Here is a 19,870-nt window from a genome sequence, read left to right on the forward strand (position 1 = left end):
TGAAGGCTTTCATAAAAGAAAAGTAACATTTTCAACTATATTTGTTCCTAACGAACTGACAAGAATCCTATTTACAACAACATTTCTCTCTTCTCTTCTACAAACTTCGAAAGAAAATAAATCGTATGAAAAAAAGACGACAGATGGCAGTCGTGCAGCAAAAGTAGTCCTTTTTCAACAGAACACTAAAATATTTCCAATGTTAGGCTTTTTTCCTAGGTGAGAAATTGTTCGAAAATGAAAGGAAGAGTATGAAAGGCCTTTCTCACACATTAGCAACTGATATGCAGTATAATTTTGTCTTATTTCTACAGCGCCCTTTGCTAAGTTTACACCTTTCGTCATGTTGTTTACATAGATTACGTTATCTATGTGTATAAAATAGTCTATGTGTATAATGTAGACTATCGTTGTTTACACGTAGACGCACATCACTGGGGACAACCCAATAATTGTGTGGATCAGATGACAGTGAGGGGGTGTTTAAGCATGATATCCTCCTTACATACGCCACTGGTTAGAATTCTGAAACGGAACATCGTGAATCATTTCTGCAAATGAAAGAAACATTGATTTATTTATAACATTTAATAACTAACAACTTCTACAACAATTTTTGTCGCTTGCAAACAAAAACTAGTTTTCAAGTACAGATTCTTCATGGTCTTGTTCTTGACAACAGTGTAGATTCTATTCATATGGCGTTTTTACGAGGATGATTTGTCAAATTTTAAGTCAACTTTATGCGCAGACTGGACTGGGCCTACAGTTTATATAGGATTGCATTGAGAATTTTTCATACACATTGAACTTCGATCAAAAATAGTGAATTTCTAATTCTAATTGGTCGTTCACATTGGTATCTAAAATTTTGATTCTGAGCCATAATGTGTATTTATGTGAAAGATTAAATTATGTTCAGAATACTGTGTCCCATTTAAATTTGTTTCAGAAAGCTGAAACTGAAAATTTTTGAAATGTACTCTTTTCTATATTTCCAAATAATTGTTGAATAAAAGCTTATATAACTATTCAGACTTTCACCTACATATGAAAAGAAACTACGCTACCATCTGCAATATACAAGGTTTGGCCTTAAAACTTTTACAAACCCCTATCTCGCCATCAAATACAAACTGAATAACGTCCTTCGAAAAACAACCCTTTTTAATAAATATATAAACTCGTTCATACGTCCAAATTTCATCTGACTATTTATAAACATATATGCAACATCCTACAACAGGACATCTGTTATTGTCTTTTGTTTTAGCAGTCTGAGAGCATGTTCAATAAACACAACCTGGTAGTTAGACTGGTAGATATACACCGGAAGTTATGGTAAATAATGTGGTATTTTCGAATTAAGCCTTTTACGTAAAACTTGAGCTGAAAAGAGTTGACTTGGTCAAATGACAATTTGGGTTCAAGAGCTTTCACGAATTCAAGGTTATTTCGTTAGATCGTTAAGCCTATTTACCACAATTTTCTCAAAGTTCTATTGGACTTGAGATCCCTAAGAGAGCACCATTGGGCAACACAACCTTCGTTTACTTAATATAGATTTCACTTATGAACTTGTTACGTGTATTTGTATGTCATTCAGATACAAAAGGCGGGCAATTGTTCATGGAATAAACCATTTAAATACTTGAGTTATAATTCTCATTAAATGTGGATAATAAAACACAATTTTACTTTTCATTTTGAACATAATGTTCCTAAACATCACTAGCTTACGCAGGACTTTTTCCCCAGATGTGGCTTAAATTGTAAAGATGGTTGCATAGCTACATTCTAGGAAGGGGTACACACAATGAAATATTTCGTAATTGCTATTTTCAACCTTCGTTTTAAAGTTGTTCAAGGACATGAATGATAGTCGGGGATAATTTTAAGATGAGATTCTAATTAATTATCACTTTGGTTTATCCCGTGTTCTTCACTGCTTTCATCTAAAAAAAATTATTTTCTCAAAATTTCGGAGAGGACTATGCCCTGATCAACTCCCGCTCTGCGTACGCCAGTGCTAAAGATCCTTGTTTATTTAAACTTTTCACATATAAAATGGCCAATATATTAGATAAGTGTTGCTATTCGTAGATTTTTCATTATTTTTGGGATAGTTCTAATTAGCATGTAATGTTAATTGGACATTACACATTGTCTAGTGTCTCTTAAATACTATACCATTACCTTTCGAGAAAAGTGTTGCTATCCCTGAAAACAGCGCTAGAGTATCAGAAGCACTGGACAATGGATTAATTTCCATTAACAATGGGTGGTAAAATAGAACCATTTTTCGTTAACAATCGCAGAAGTAAAAAATAGGTACTAAGATGTCTTGACACATTTGCTAAACCTCAATATGTAATTCACAATTTAGGAAATGATCACTGTGATTTTTTAGAATGCATTCCACCATTCAAAACAGTTGTAAACAAATAATACATCACAGACAGTAACGTACTAAGAACTTAATTCCTTACGTTTTTAGGGGCGTCTTACCTAGTACTTTCATTAAACTGTGATATTGACTGCCTGAAGTAGAAAACCTATTTATGGAGCCATCTCTGTATCGGATGGTGTTTGAAAGTATTCCAAATGCGCCCAATATTGTTACATACATCTGATATAATGAATATTTAACCGATTTAACTAATGTAGGATTTAGTAACTTTATCAAGAATCTAAATCAATTTATATATAGACTATCTGATTACCCGGCGTTGCCCGGGAATTTATTTATCCCAATTTTCTATTAGAGAGGAAATTACACTATAGTGTAAAATGAACTTGCGGTTGAACGGCATTGTGAGTGTCACTATTCATCTTAGCGACCCCGAAAACTATGGATTCCACACTAATATCGGTCGTTCTCGATTATTTTTACATGTCACCCCTTCCCACCCCTAGGGGTGCCAGGGGTGTCTTACCCCCACAATATTTCTTTCAAGATTGCAAGTGATATGTGTACCAAGTTTGGTTGAAATCGCTCCAGGCGTTCGAGTTATGCCGGAACAAACATATATACATACATACATTTTTATACAGAGCATTCCCTGACATTCGCTACGAGACTCGGCGGCAAGCGGCCCGGCATCAGCGCTTGTCTTTCCTGGTGAACGGGTCCGCGACAGTCGCTTATATTAAACCTCGTGAAAAAGTTTAGAGTAACAGGGTCAGTTCTGAATCAAAGTGGAAAGAAAAATGGGGAAATAAAGTATACAAAGACAATCCGCACACCATCCGTGAGTTAAAAGAGAGTATTGTAAGAGAAATCTGGAGAATTACAGTAGACGAACTTGCACGTGTAAATGCCAATTTCCTTCGGAGATGCCAGGAATGTGTTGCAGCAGAGGGACATAATTTTCAACACCTTCTGTAGTCAATGTTAGTACACAATATGAAAACTGTAATTTTAATAGCCGACTCTAGCGACTGTCGCGGACCCCGTTCACCGGGAAAGACAAGCGCTGACGTCGGACCGCTTGCCGCAGAGTCTCGTAGCGAATGTCAGGGAATGCTCTGTATATATAGATGATGATAGATGAGTTAGTGCGTAAGTGAATTATTAGTTCTGATGATAAAATTGCTTAATAGAGTGTTATGTCAGGGCTCAACATCGACTCGTGCATTGAAAAGAGACGCGTTTCACATGATGATTATGAATGTATCTTTTCCTTTTATGCAAAAACAAGGATAGGTACAAATGTGGTAACACTTTTGCAAAGTAAAAACTGACGAACGAAATCAGGTCTGGATGTATGCGTAAAATATTAAAATAGGAAGACTATCACATAACTGTCAGTGTAGAATTTACAAATTCAGATTGACGATATGTTCTTTCATGATTGACACCCCCTCCACAAAACGTGTCGATACAGCAGACAGCATGTCCGCCAGGGCCGTAGCTAGAGTTCCCTACGTCATGAGCGAGAGTAGACGTCAGCGCCCCCTTCGGCGAAATTTGGGCTTCATGTATGCAAATGTTATTATCCCCTGTGCTTACTTTACATTTTCATATCCACTCGCGAACAGCAACTTCCCCGATTTCGTGCGCTTGCCTGCAACAAGCCTCGCGTCTACTAACTGTAACGTTATGGCAAAACCATGTGACAAAGTTTCAAAGTATGTATTTTGCCTTATTGCGAAATTTAAAGCAAGTTACTATGGTGTATGTAAAATAAAGTTATCCCAACCCACAGATAGTAGTATTTCCACTAGAAAAGCAATGTAAAAATTGGATGTGCTTTAGAGGTAGTCTAATATAGCACCAGTGGCGGCGATTAGGTGCAAAAAATAGGGGGCAGGAAAGTTTACTTTCTCTTGATAGACAAGGCTTAGCATTAAAGGACCATAGTTCCGGGAAAAAGTGGGGGGGACTACTCCCCCTTGCTCCCTTAATCGCCACTATATTATCTGTTCATAATCAGTTCGTCAAAACGCAGATTTTGACCCTTTCTACAATATGTCCCTCGGTACCTTGTGCATCACATTATCATTAACGAATTACAAGATGCGTTTAAGTAGCATAAACTCTGTGTGATTACTATAGACATATTTCTCATGCAAGCCGAGTAAGCAATCATATTATTATTAAATATATTTCTTTGCAAAGCATTAATTTAAAAAGGCACCAATATTTTCACAGAGTTCAGTCTTATCTAACTAATTTGCTTGTTGCTCGTTCAACCCCCTCTTATCTCAGAGCCCAGGGCGCCGCCCCCGATCGCCCCTCCCTAGCTACGGGTCTTTGACCCTTTCATCAGGATATCTCGCAATATATTATTGAAAGGTCCTTCTTTTCCACTGTTGATCGTATAGCAAAAGTGTTGCAGATATCAATGTCGGGACTTATGTGTACATGTACTTACAATGAATGCCTCCACCTGAAACCGATTCCAGGTGAGAGCTTACTAGGTGAGAGCGTTAACCACTACGCTATCGTGGAAGCTCTATCATCCCTAAGCGAATATACTCGTATGTATAGCTTTAATTCAATATCAGGATTACTGGAGAATTTGTAAGGGGGTTGGTATCACTGGTATCGGTTGGTATCACTGGTATTTTGATCGCTCCGTTGTTGATTACCGCTGGAATCTTTATGATCATCACCGTGAACACAGTTCTTCAGCAGACTCGCATCACTGGCGCGCAGACTAGGCTCGCTGGGAGAGTGGGTATGGCTTGAGGGTATCACAGCATCGCGCCACTGTTGCCATCCATGTTTTTACTTTTTCTCCAAGGGACCACGTGACAGAAGATCACGTCTCCTCAGAACTGGAAGAGGACCGCTTGCACCTGAAGATGTACCGTATGGTCTTCACGCAAGTCCTCACTTTGTGGACCACCTCCTCCTGCATTAGGTTGAAGCACATGGCTATGAGCGCCATGCCAAGCATTAGGTACATGGCACAGAAGACAAAGCTCAGTTCAACACTCTCGCTAGCGTAGAACCTGTCCCCAGGTACCATGTCCCCAAAGCCTATGGTACTCAGACTGATGAAACAGAAGTAGGAACTGTCCAGGAAATCCCACTGTTCCCACTCTGAGAACAGGACCGCACCACCACACACGTACCCCACCATGATGGCCAGACAGAGCGTTATGGGGACGGTGACCGTCTCGGAATCTTCGTCCTGCTCACCACCTTCCCCTTCCCCTTCCCCCTCCCCGTTACCATTGTTGGTCCACTGTGCGGCGTTCCCGTTCTCGTCTCCCGCCTGGAGGTCCTCCGGAACCTGAACCTCGATGTCTTCCATCTGCCATTCCTCCTCTTCCTTGGGGGCGTTGCGCATCCTGCACCCCCTGCAGAGGCAGATCTTGGCGTATGTCCACTTGAAGCTCTTCGCGAGGATGTCTCCGATGTTGGACAGGTAGAGGAGGAACAGCGGCATCCCAGCGATGGCGTAGAAGATGGTTGCGATTTTGCCCCACTGGGTGTTTGGCGTTATGTTGCCATAACCTGAAAAGCATGAAAATGCAAAGTTACAAAAGCAATTAGGTTTTTCTTAACAATTACATACATAACTCCAGATTGATATAAAACAGCTAACTTGGTTGCACATATACAATACAGTGATAATGTCTACTATGCTACTGGCAACACTGTAGCCAGGCCACTGTGTTTGGAAGAGAATTAGAAAGAAGGGAGCTACGTTAAGCTTGACCTTGAGCCGATGGACGACCGGAAGGAGAAGCAAGGGGGCACGTCTCCCCTGAATATCCACCTAAAAAGTATGCATATCAGGCATAATTACATTCTAGTCTCAGTAATTTATGTTAATTATTATAAGGAACGTGGTAATTTCAGACTGAAGCAGTGTTTTTTTGTTATGGGGGGAAATACGCCTCCTCCCCCACCCTTGAAAAGATACCTTGCTTGCCTTTCCCTGGAAAAAATCATGTGGACGTCCATGATTAATCCACCTCTATTCGCATCGTAGATCCTATTATTGAAGACAACAACAGCATTTTCAAATTAGATTGTTGTATTCAACAATAGGGGATTCATATACCAACAATGTAAAAATAGAAACTAGAATGATTAATTGAGATGTGAGGATGAGGAGTAGTTTTACTTCCAGCACGATGGAGCATCTTCCCCCTATATTGTAAAGGCTTGCCTTGACGGAATCTGCTCATCAGATGGATTGACTAAACAGGTAGTCCCGTCCCTTCTGTCAGTAGATCGAACACCAATGAACTTTTTGTTTCCCGAAACATTAAATTGAAACAGTCATTAAAACAATAATGCAGACAGATAACAAAAATAATTCGTGCTGTTTGTAATATGATTCCTCAATATTATCACCAGTCTCTCGATAAAAATGGTAAGTAGTGTGTCTCAATGTATATATATTGACACACACACACACACGCACGCACACATATCAATGGCGTATGCTCAGTTTAGTGTTGTGGGAACATATAATGTCTTTAAGGAATGGCGTTAAATCAAGAAGTGTATTAAAATTATTTGAATTACAAATTTATTTGGGTGTGCACATACGACTGTGAAAATAGGCAGAAACCGCTACTGTTCATTGCCAAGAATTGGATCATCAAGAAGGCAATATTTAACGTTGTTCAAACTTTTCAAAACGAAGCTAAGGAGGGAAGTTATACACATGGAAACACGGAACAGTCGGACACAAGAGAAGGCGAAGCGAGAGGAGAAAGCAAATGACTATCGACTTTAGTACGCAAGTTTGCCGGATTTCTGGTCACCTTTGTCGAGCTGTACTAGGATGGCTCCTGTATCGAGGTATTCCTGGAATCACAACCTCTACTTCCAGTACACCCCTCGTACATTAAACAATCATTAGCTTACGGTCAAGGCGTCTCGAAAAAACTTTCAAAGTTGCACTTCAGGTACCGCGCTCGAATCCAAGACATCCTAATGGCAGACAGAAAGAAAAGAAACATTGCTTTTGAAGAACCGCAAAAAAACGCAGACAAAAGAATACTTTTTTCGCCCACTCCTTTCTCCACCTCTTTCAAACTTCACACTTTCTGCTTGTTCGCCCGCACACATCAAAACGGTTTCCCTGTTCTCACGTTCCGGGACAAGAAAAAGTACTTAGATTTTCGTGATTTATTGCCGAAAATTGCCCCTGGAAGTTTCCTCGAGCGGGGAAAGTGTAACGCAATTATCCCCACGCAAGTTTTATGTCTCCTTCAGCTTTCTTAACAATACGGGATGAAAAAATATGTTTCTTCTCTTCCTCCCTCTTCAGAACGTGGCAATTGTTGCTGTTCAATTGTTGTATCTGTCGAAGGAATCAATCGAAAAGACTGATTCTTTTCTCTGTCATTCAGATATTGTGCAACTCTGGTGGCTCTGAACGTATTCAGCGAGGTATATTGTACGTAATTCAAGGTAACTATTTTATTAATACAATAATTAAAACATTTAGGAATCTTTCATTCATTAAGCCTTGTTTCCATGATATAAAAAACTCAGCATGCTGACCAAGGCAGTAATTTATTTTATTATAAAACATAAACTTAACGTAACGTTTCAACCTTCTAGCAAGGTCTTCTTCAGGCTCTGCACCAAGTACAAATGTAACAAGGTACACAGCAGGACGATATATATACACAAACATTACTAACCTCCAGATTATTAGAAAGTTGTTCTGGAACATTCTAGCAGGTGGCTTTCCCTTGTCAACTGTACTCTCACCTGAAAGGCTAAACATATTTACTTCCATCTATAATGTGGTTGGACTCTTTATCTCATGCTCTTTTTCCTTCATTCTTCTTCCTTCTTCTCTCCTCTTTCTCTCTCTAGTCCTTTCCACTCTTTCTAACACCTTCTTCCATTCTTTGTTTAACTTGACTAGGGAAAGCCACCTGCTAGAATGTTCCAGAACAACTTTCTAATATTCTGGAGGGAAGTATATATATCGTCCTGTTTTTGTACCTTGTTACATTTGTACTTGGTGCAGAGTCTGAAGAAGACCTTGTTAGAAGGTTGAAACGTTACGTTAAGTTTATGTTTTATAATAAAATAAATTACTGCCTTGGTCATTTCATTCATGGATATTCTAACAATATTTGGCCAAGTTTGTTAACTAATCTTTACATATACAAAAACTAAATTCAACTTGTCAATTACTTCATGTTTTATTTAGTTTTTGCTTCATCTAAATACATTACACAGTTCTGGAGTTATTAGTGCTTTATTTATTAGCATATAATCCAAGGAAGCCAACACTATCATTAATACAAGAATTAAAATACGAAGCTTACAGCAAAGGTCCTGGGAACAATTTTCTCTCACGATAATGCGGTCAGGCAAAACATTTTAAAATATACAGTGGAGACCCCGTCACATGCAATGTATTGTGACGCCACTAGATGGCAGTGGCTACCAAGACATTGAACTAAGGGAAGTGGGAAGTGTTTAACAGTCTTTCAGGATGAATGTGACCCGGCGTGAACAGCGTTCTTATGTGAAAATAGCAGTTCTCCGTGGAAGGAATGAAAGAGATGTCAGTGGAAGCTTTAGGAAATGATGCTCTACCATTCCGAACTGTTGCGAGGAGGGCAGCAGCATTCGGGCGTGGAAGAGAAGCAACTGCCGACATGCAACGCTCAGGACGACCTGTGCCTGCGCGTATTTTGTAATTTTCTCTATACTGATACAGATCTCTATGTTGTTCAAGATTCATACATTAAACGCTAGCATATATCGTGAGTTTCCAATCGTATATTTCACATTTTTTTTGACTTACCCACATTATCGTAGAAAACAGTAGTTGCCATGACTTTTGCTGAACCCCTCGTATTCAGAAACGTTTCATTCATGGGTATTGGCCAAGTATCTAAAACAATATTTATAAACAAAAAAAAATCAAGTAGTCCACAAGTTTTAATGTAGTTTTTGCTTCATTTAAGTACGTTACGTAGTTCTAGAATTATTCATGTTTCATTCCGTATGTAAATCTTATTGTGTAACCTTAGTTTTCAAAAATAATCACTAATTATTCATCAGAATAATCAAAAACATCACAATTTGGTCTATTTGACGTAATAATCTCATAGCTTCCAGAACCTAACTTTATATATTTCACATATACAGTATACCTTTCTTCAATTCTCAGTTTGTTTATGATAAATGGATAATAAACCTTTTCGATCAAGGCCTCATTTCCAGGAAGCTATCAACTCGCGGCAAGCCACGGCACCTAGCGACCTGTTGAGTGAGATGCGTCAAGGCAAAATGGATAATAAACCTTTTCCTGCTCCCACAAAAATAGGCAATAATCAGGCTGGAAAGTTCATATGAACTAACCGATCACTGATCCCCAAAGATTTTATGATAAAGACGTTGCAGGAACATGATATCTTCAAACTGAAGGAGTGTTATTGCGGGGTAAACGCGGTAATGGGGAGAATATGTCTCGTTTACCCTCCCTCTCCCCAGCTATAGAAAATAACGCACTAACTCTATTTGAAAGAAAAAAACTGCGGACGTTGCTGATTGCCAATGTATGAGCTTTGAATGTAATTCCTGAAAAGGTATCAAACAAATGCATATCGCCATCTATATGTACTTTTTTAAAACAAATTGCATATTTCACAATTGCATAATTTCGTCTCTCTTCAAAGTCTTTCTCAATTGAATAAAATACAAAACAAAAATATTTGAATGGCCAATACGTAATTCATACAGCTATTTGTCATTTGTATGCAAATGTTACGATATTATATGTCTTTATTTCGCCCACAATTTCTTTGTAGTGCATATATATTACTTAAATTTTAAAATTGCCTTATTAACAGATCTTTGTAAGAGGAATTGAAACCGAAATTGTTCAGTATCTTTGGCAATGAAATATGCATTAGATAACATATATGTGTGATGATATTTTCTGCACAATGCAAGCTTGTGTCTTTCAGAGAAGAATTCCCTCTAAAGTCCAGTGGTGTGGCTAATCCGAACTGCTTGCGTGTATATTTCCTTTATCTCTTTCATTTCTCCTCTTTTCGTATCTTCTACCCCTCCTCCCCCCTCTCTCCCCCTCTCTTTTCTCTACAAATACGAGTACTGCGCGGGTTAACAGCATGTACACCGCACGAACTTTCATAGCCCAAGGAGGTCACTAAGACAAATTTTCCTAATAAATCTATGTTCCTTGATTGACTGATTGGCTTTATTTTCTCTCGCTTTTCTACAGCTTAAAATGCAAGATTTCCGAAACCCTTATATCATAATTTAGAAAGCCATCCTCCTAATGGAAATTGGTAGACTCAATGAGCTGGCTCACCGACTCTCAACAGGAGAGAACCGCGCGGGCCAATAGCGAGACGACTTTATCGCGCACCAATCAGAAGCCAATTACACGTACATTTCCAATTACAACTTCGCACTTTTCCCCGCGTTTCCAGCTTTTTAGCTTTCATCGCACGACATTATTCCCGATCCTTAATTTCCAAAATGCACATCCTGTTGTCGACGGTATTGTGGGATATTTTAACGATTCACTTGAACACGCACTTATCCCAAGTTACGCTTCGATCGACGTCGATTTTAATGAAACCTGTAACTCTTCGGGAATGGCTTTTGAATTTGAACAGTAAAAGATCGTCTGCATATTGACCTTTTACGAGGCAGATATTAGTCCCACGTAGGAGTTTTACGGATACTAAGCTTTGAGGCTGGTTCCATGGCTTCAGTGGTGGTATCGGGGGCTATTACAAAGTTTGGATCGGTGCTATAAGCAGCGGTTTCGATAGATATTCTTAATTTTGTGATCTAAAGTGGTGCCTGAACGCGTCACGCGAAATGGCCCAATTTTCCTTTCTTGTAATTTCCATTTTGGTTTTCCGTCATTATCATCATCCATCTTCTCTTGTGCTCTCCTTCACTATCGTTCCTGACGACTTCCCTAATCATTCCCTTACGATTTTTTAAGGCTGTTTTCGCTTGCATTTTATCAGATCGTTTACGTCCCGTCTGCGGTACTTCAAATGTTAGTCGCCGAGGTAGGAAAATCTGAGAGGTGTCATGTTTACACTGAGTACAACGGAACAAGGACATTTTCTTTTAAGCAACCCCTGGCTATCTTCAAACTACAGGGTGGCACACGATATGATCCCCCATTTGTTTTTTGTTTTTTTTTCGGATCCGAGATGAGGAATCACGCCATGTGTGTCTACAGCAGTTGCAGTAGTTATTGGAAAATTCGGGTGATAAAATGTGAAGCGTAATTCATGATGCTGTCGCTAGGGGGCTAGAGAAGACAACATGGCAGACAATGGAAGACTTATGATGCAACAGCAATCAGCAATCGCTGAAACAAAAAGCATTGTTGTGACTCAGAGGCGTTTTCGTGCACATATCCATACTCGGTGGGCCCCCTCTAGAAAAACGACCCATATGAAAAGTTTCGAATGGAAGGAACAGTATTGGAATCGAAGCATGATCGTCCCAGTCCTGCGTGTTCGCCTGAGAATATTGAAGCTGTTGGAGTTGCTATACCGGTGAATCCCGGCAAATCAGATAGAAAAGCAGAAATACAACTAGGGATATCAAGATGCTCTGTTCAACGGATTCTTAAAAATGATCTCCATATTTATCCGTACAAGATTACCGTGGTGCAAAAACTCACAAATGAACACAAAGAGGGGAGAATGGCCTTCGTTCATTGGGCTGAGGATAACAACGCAACACTGTTGAGGCACAGTTTCATTTGGATGGTGTGGTTAACAAACAAAATGTGCACTTTTGGGCAACTGAGATTCCACGAGTCTTTCATGAAAAACTTAGCGAAGCTTGCAGTGAAATTACGGAACTCATTTTTCGTAGGGTAACTGATAACATTGGTGTTCGCTTGATTGAGGTTAGAAATAACAACGGCGGTCATATTGAGCATGTATTGCAGTAGTACATTTTTTTCAAAGTGTAACCTTTTATGTGATATGTATTTCATTGAAAGCATCTTTATAATATAGTTTTCATCCAAAAACAAAATGGGGGATCATACCGTGCACCACTCTGTAATCCCGAGCTTAAATAGTCTCTTTATTGTACTCAAATGTCCATCTCTCTTCCATTTGTACATCCTAGGCTGCATTTTGCGTGCTGACGAGGTTCTGACGTTATTACAAGGCACGTCCAGAAAGTAAGTTCCGTTTGGTAATAAAATTAAATTGTGTACAGATACAGAAAAGTTATTTATTGCACAAAATTCTACAACTCTTAAACTACTTTTCCACATAACTGCCGAAATTTTGCAGGCATTTGTCATAGCGTGGCACAAGTTTTTGTATACCTTCTTCATAGAAATTTGCCGCCTGTGTCTTCAACCAGTTGGAAACAGTTTCTTTCAGCTCGTCGTCATTGTTGAAGTGTTGACCGCCAAGGAAAACAACACCTTTTGACAGCAATCCTCGGCGCTTATTCTGTATTGTGCGAAGTGTCTCGCAATGACGACGAGCTGAAAGAAACTGTTTCCAACTGGTTGAAGACACAGGCGGCAAATTTCTATGAAGAAGGTATACAAAAACTTGTGCCACGCTATGACAAATGCCTGCAAAATTTCGGCAGTTATGTGGAAAAGTAGTTTAAGAATTGTAGAATTTTGTGCAATAAATAACTTTTCTGTATCTGTACACAATTTAATTTTATTACCAAATGGAACTTACTTTCTGGACGTGCCTTGTATAATCCTCTTGGGTTGTGCCTTCCACGTGTGTTTATGATTGTTCCTCTATACATTACCAAGGGTCCCGGGTTCGAATCTCGGTCGGGCTTGGTTGTTTGTGAATGTCCATTCATCAATTTCATCATTTCATCACTCATCCCCATCTTCGCAAATTAGCCAAGAGGCACAAAACGCGAAGTAAAATAAACTAAATCAAATCAAATCAAATCAAAAAAAATCTATACATTACAAAGCCCTCAACTAGAAAAAAAGTTATCTACCAAAGTTTTTACTCTTCTCTATTACAGCATAGATTCATTTTTCTTTCTTATATTCATTTTTAAATATACAGTTATAATTATTATGTATTGTAAACTTCAAATATACCTGTTGAAGTTGATGTTCAATAACGTTTGTTCCCTAGCTATGTTAAATTGTATAACGTTTATGTGCTTGGCAAATTTGACGTTTCCATAGTAACCAAAATAACATTTGTGGAAATTGTGGTAAAAATTTCAATCAAAAAGTTATTTGCTGTGCATTTCCATTCATAGAAATATTAGGGTAATTGTAAATTTAGGTATATAATCAGTCCATAGAAGTTTCGCTTCACCTTCGCTAATGCTGAAAAAATATTCTGAATTACTGAATTCATGGACACCCTATATAAGGGCCTCACGGTAATAGTTCTTATGGGGCATTGGTTTTCCTAAAGGCAGTCCTGGCCAAACTCAACAGTTTCCTCCCCAGTTGAAAAATTGTACTAAATATCACATTATTAACTCTCACTCAGTATCGATGCAAGAGCTCTCGCCTCATAGAAACTCTCACATCTAGCAATGTCCTAGTCTGGTTGCACAGACCCATCTACCGGCAATTTCTTAAGCTTCTTACACTTTAAATCTTTTTTCTGAGGCATTGTCTGCCTTTCTAGCTTAAAACTTCGGCTTCGATCATATTCCTTAGAAGGTCACTCTACCCGATGGTATGTCTTCTTCGAGAAATCAATGTCTTGTCAAGTTACCGGAAGTACCAAGGTGATCTTTGACTACACAGCCCCACAGGAGACGAGTGTAAAACTCAATCTAGAACACAGCCAGAAGTAACGCTTCTCAATCAATAGTTTCTTGGAACTCATTGCACCAGCAAAGAGGATTACTGGAGAGCCTCATCAGAAACATCTCGTAGGGGAGGGGGGAGGAAAAGAATTTAATCGAAGAGAGAAAACTCGATCTATCTGAAATCGAGATTAAATTTTATTTTTCGCAAAGCCAGCGGTGGGAAAGCGTACAGGATTATAAATTAAGATAGGTATAGGGGTTGTGGAGGGAAGGAGAGGGGTGGCTTTGAAGAACCGCTGTTCTGGAAGGAGACTGCACCGCCCTGGATGAACTGTGCGAATAGCCAGTAGCCTTCATAATGAGCTTCGCCGAATCATCAGATCAGCTGTGGAGTGATGGTCTGAATTAATCATATACGAGGGTGGATCAAAAAGTGAAGGCAGTTTTCCAAGAAAAATGGGATAGCGCTTGTAAAAGGAAGTGCACAAGAAACTAAAAGAACAAGGAAGATAATACTTAGACATGCTTACACTTGCATGTAAATGGCATGAAAGATGATAGCATTAATTCGTAATTAAGCGAATTATAAAATATGACTTTATAATCGTGGCTAAATTGTTTTATTTATAGTCAGTGGCTGATGTAGCAATTCTCACTTGATTGGAATGAATTGACTTTGATTCAATCATTGATTTGGTTTCTTTTAAAAGGTTTTCTACCACTTTTGGTTAATTGCGAAGTTGAGGATGAGTGATGATATATGTTGAAGGGGCAATCACAGAGAACACCCAAACCCAGGGCGGGATTTGAACCCGAGTTACCTGGCGTCGTAGCGCGCTGTGCTAACCACTCAGCCACGGAGGTCTGCTCAATGGACGTTACACAAAGTAAACCCTGTTCGGGATGTAAAGTGGAGTACCTATGCAGACTAACGAGGATCTGGCGCCTGGTTCCAAAGCCAGTACAATCCTCATCTTCGAAATTAGCGAAAAAGTGGAAGAAAAGTGAAGTAAAATTACCAATGAATCGAAATTCTGGTGTCCGTGTTATGAACACAGCACCTTCTGCAGCAAATCCTATTCAACAGTGACAACATTGCCCGCAGGAAAGGCTGTGCACATTATGCGTAATCACCTTCCGAATCGCACAACCCTGCAGCAGGGGGTGGTTCAGGGGAGGAGGGGGAGTACCCCCCAACTTTCGCAAACACCTCCAAAGTGTTGCCACGGCGGTTGTGTTCTCCGGTTTGTCGCAGAATGTAATCAGAGCCAGGGGAGGGTGGGTAGGGTGTGAGACGTAAGGGAGGGATTTTTCGACTCTTGCTGCAATGAAGGCGAAGCGAGAACTTAATCAAGTGGGAGGGGGGGGGGTTCTTGTAGATTCCGTAATGAAACCGAGTCCTTAGCTAGTGGAAGGCTTCGTGTGAAGTCGTACCTAGAATTATCTCTAGGCGAAATATCTTGTCAGGCGCCCTTCCTGACTCGCAACTGGCTTGGAAGCTGTTGTTTCGCTGGCGGAAGTTTTCGGTTATGTTACCAACGCTAGATCGGGAGTAACTTGGGTGTTTACGGTTCGCGAAAAAAGTGTAGCAGCTTCCTTCGGGCTAAGTCTAAAAGTTGGTTTCTTCGTGGTAATTATTTATCCTAGCTGCCACGAGTCTTCCGATTTGTTTTTGTTTTTTAGCTGTTTCTCTGAGCAGTGGAAGTAATGGGAAAGTTTCACTGAAGACACTTCCCTGCAGCACAAATCAGACGAGGGAAAGAATTGGAGAGAAGACTTTAACAGTACAAGAGAGAAGCTGAGGGAGTCCTGGATGTAACCTATTCTTTCTTCATCTCCTTTGCACCTTTCTATTGCCCCTCTCTTCCTCCCTTCCCTCTTCCTCTTTTCTCTCTATTTTTATTGTCTCTGTAGTTATCTTTCCTTCTCTCTCTTTCTCTTTTTCGCTTTTTCTCATTCTCTATTTCCCCGTCTTTTTCTTTCCTGTTTGCCTATCTCCTTCCTTCTTTCTGTTTATCTATCTCTTTCCTTATTTCTCTGTTTATCTCTTCCTTTCTCTCTCTGTTTATCTAACTTTCTATTTCTTTCTCTATCTTTTAATTTCCTGTTTCCCTATCATCTTCCTTCTATCTCTGTTCTTTTGTCTTTTTCGCTCTTCCTCTGTTTCTTACTTTTCTATCATTCTCTACTCTCTATCTTTTTATTTACTGTTTCCCTATCTTCTTTCTTCTATCTCTATTCTTTTATCTTCTTCGCTCTTCCTTGTTCCCTATTTTTCTTTTATTCTCTATCTTTTCATTTCCTGTTTACCTATCTTCTTCCTTGCTATTTTTTTTATTCTCTATCTTTTCATTTCCCGTTTCCCTATCTTCTTCCTTCTTTCTGTTTATCTATCTATTTCCTTATTTCTCTGTTTATCTCTTCCTTTCTCTCTCTCTGTTTATCTACATTTCTATTTCTTTCTCTATCTTTTCATTTCCTGTTTCCCTATCATCTTCCTTCTATCTCTGTTCTTATATCTTTCTCGCTCTTCCTCTGTTCCTTACTTTTCTATCATTCTCTATTCTCTATCTTTGTATTTACTGTTTCCCTATCTTCTTCCTTCTATCTTTATTCTTTTATCTTCTTCGCTCTTCCTTGTTCCCTATTTTTCTTTTATTCTCTATCTTTTCATTTCCTGTTTCCCTATCTTCTTCCTTCTTTCTGTTTTTTAATTTTCGCTCTTTCTCTGTTTCCCTATATCCCTATTTTTATATGCATTCATTCTGTTACTCTATCTCTTTCTTTCTCTGATTCTCTATCCTTTTATTTTACTTTCTGTCTCCCTATATCTCTCTTGCCATGGACCACAGACTAAATATATATATGTACCACAGCTTAAGAAACTCATAAAACGATTTACTAAACTTTATCAAATTACATTGTAAGGTGTATTATTTGTATTATACTTTGTGTTTATATTGTAACATATTGGAACAAAAGAACCTTATTGTTCGTTTTAAACATCGTGCAATAGTTTCTATTTCACGTTATGTACAATAACGTCAGCATATTCAATTTATCTTAAGCCATAAACTGTACGTGAGTTTATTGCTTATAAAGAAGAAAGCATCTTACATCAGGAAATATGCATTTGTGTATTCGATTTTGCATGTTCAGTTTCTGGCATTGTTTCGTATCTGCATATTGCAACACTAGCGTATAGATTTTGGATTTCGTTTCAATGGTTAAATTCACCTCTTACCGTCGTCTCGAGGGTAACAAGCGATTGGCCCAACATCTATATTTCTCTTAACTTTGGGTGCAGACACCAAATACACTACTTGACACCAATGGTGTTGCACCGTGTAACCAACTACACGCGTGAGAAGAGTGTCAAAACGTGTAGCGAACTACACACGGCCCATATCTTCTAAACACCCATTCCTCCAACCTGCTCCCTTAAAAAAGTAATGTGCAGAATGGTTCTGCTCAGGTCAAGAGCAGCGAATCTGCCATGCTCTTATTTCCATATAGCGGCTACGACCACAAAGCTCGTATTGTGGATTGTGGATCGCATTTACATGAGAAATGCGAATTTCGCGCAGGAGGTGAGCATGAAATTGGGCAATATGGCTCAAAGCGTTATAATACCGTTTGCTATGCTGGCCGCTTCAATGTCCTTGGGCCAGGCAGTTTCGCCGTTGCATTACGACCCTCCCTGTTAAGCTTCCAAAGTTTGTCGCAAGATGGCTCTGAAATATTTAAAAGCGAGATTAAGACAGGGACGCGAAAGAGGTCCCTCGGGAACCTCCCTTGTAATTTTTGAGTACCGAGCCATACATCCCATTTTGCTTTCTGCATTATACACGTGAGCGACTAGGCGATCCGCACGCGATGGGTTCGAGGCTATTCCAAGATGGCTGCACGGACCACAATGGGCTTAAGGAACCCTTTACCTCTTCCCCTGATGAGACCAGCTCCTGTGGGACTTCCCGTTAGACAGAACGCATACTTGTCAGTAGCTTCCTGCAAACGGTGAACGGAGTAAGTTGAAACATGCATGTTTACCTGAATCCAGAACACAAGTTTGCAATACAACACACTTTACATTTCTTAATTTAAGACTATTTTACCAACGGGGGACACTGTATGTTTCTTGTTGATTACAATTTAAATGCTGTGCGTAGATTCGGTGCCACTCACCGTCAGAATGGGTACTGGTCACTATGAAAATCTTAGCCACATGCACGTAACTTCGGACCTAACTTTGGGTGAGCAAGATCGAACTTGGGCTTAACTTTGGGGAAGCAAGATGGAACTTGTTGCTTAACTTTGGGGAAGCAAGATCGAACTTGTGGCTTAACTTTGGGGAAGCAAGATGGAATTTGTGGCTTAACTTTGGGGAAGCAAGATCGAACTTGTGGCTTAACTTTGGGAAGCAAGATCGAACTTGTGGCTTAACTTTGGGAAAGCAAGATCGAACTTGTGGCTTAACTTTGGGAAGCAAGATCAAACTTGTGGTTTAACTTTGGGGAAGCAAGATCGAACTTGTGGCTTAACTTTGGGGAAGCAAGATCGAACTTGTGGCTTAACTTTGGGGAAGCAAGATCGAACTTGGGCTTAACTTTGGGGAAGCAAGATGGAACTTGTGGCTTAACTTTGGGGAAGTAAGATCGAACTTGTTGCTTAACTTTGGGGAAGTAAGATGGAACTTGTGGCTTAACTTTGGGGAAGCAAGATCGAACTTGTGGCTTAACTTTGGGGAAGCAAGATGGAATTTGTGGCTTAACTTTGGGGAAGCAAGATCGAACTTGTGGCTTAACTTTGGGAAGCAAGATCGAACTTGTGGCTTAACTTTGGGAAAGCAAGATCGAACTTGTGGCTTAACTTTGGGAAGCAAGATCAAACTTGTGGTTTAACTTTGGGGAAGCAAGATCAAACTTGTGGTTTAACTTTGGGGAAGCAAGATCGAACTTGTGGCTTAACTTTGGGGAAGCAAGATCGAACTTGAGGCTTAACTTTGGGAAAGCAGACTCAAACTTGTGGCTTGACTTTTTGGGAACAGAATGAAGACGTTTTCAATCCCATAAACATAGCATCCACGATTATTTGCTAAATATCTTTTCCGTTTGAGAAATAATAAATATTACTCTTTGTTAATTTGCTCCTCTGGACCAAGAGGATAACAAGAGTGCCTTTAACTTGCAAATTTTAATATACCTGAATTTTGAGCAGGGCCAATTGCCATCCCGTGCCCCCAGCAAGTCACGACTATGCTCAGTCTAAACCCTACTCTTGGAGACATTCAACAGTGGAACTCTAGTGTAGAAAATCTACTTTTGGGTATATTTACATACTAGAGTCAGCACGTTTTGCTGTTCACAGACACCAGGGTATGCAAATATTGCATAATTTTAACTTCAACATCAGAAGGGATCTAAGGGGCGGACTTCTGGTAAGGTAACCATGTGCACCACGTTAACTGCTTTGTTGCAGGCCAACGAGGCTCTGCGTCTGGACCTACAGGCAGGTTAATCATGATAATACCATTAAGCCTTGTTTCCATGATAACCAAAAATCCAATATGCTGACCAAGGCAGAATTTATTTTATTTAAAACATAAACTAAACGTTACGTTTCAACCTTCTAGTAAGGTCTTCTTCAGAC

General features: G+C 39.6%; 1 protein-coding gene across 1 annotated transcript in view; it reads right to left on the bottom strand.

The window, feature by feature from the left end:
* Positions 1-584: 584 nt before the first annotated feature.
* sand (potassium two pore domain channel sandman) overlaps positions 585-19,870 on the bottom strand; it is a 480,585-nt gene continuing 461,299 nt past the window's right edge. Inside the window, exon 4 of the mRNA XM_083128554.1 lies at positions 585-5,968. Coding sequence (XP_082984680.1) covers positions 5,268-5,968 — 701 coding nt within the window. The 3' untranslated portion in view covers positions 585-5,267. The remainder of the gene's footprint in view (positions 5,969-19,870) is intronic.

This window comes from Lepisma saccharinum, chromosome 9 (genome assembly GCF_977018435.1).
Source record: "Lepisma saccharinum chromosome 9, izLepSacc3.1, whole genome shotgun sequence".
NCBI classification, from domain to species: domain Eukaryota; kingdom Metazoa; phylum Arthropoda; class Insecta; order Zygentoma; family Lepismatidae; genus Lepisma; species Lepisma saccharinum.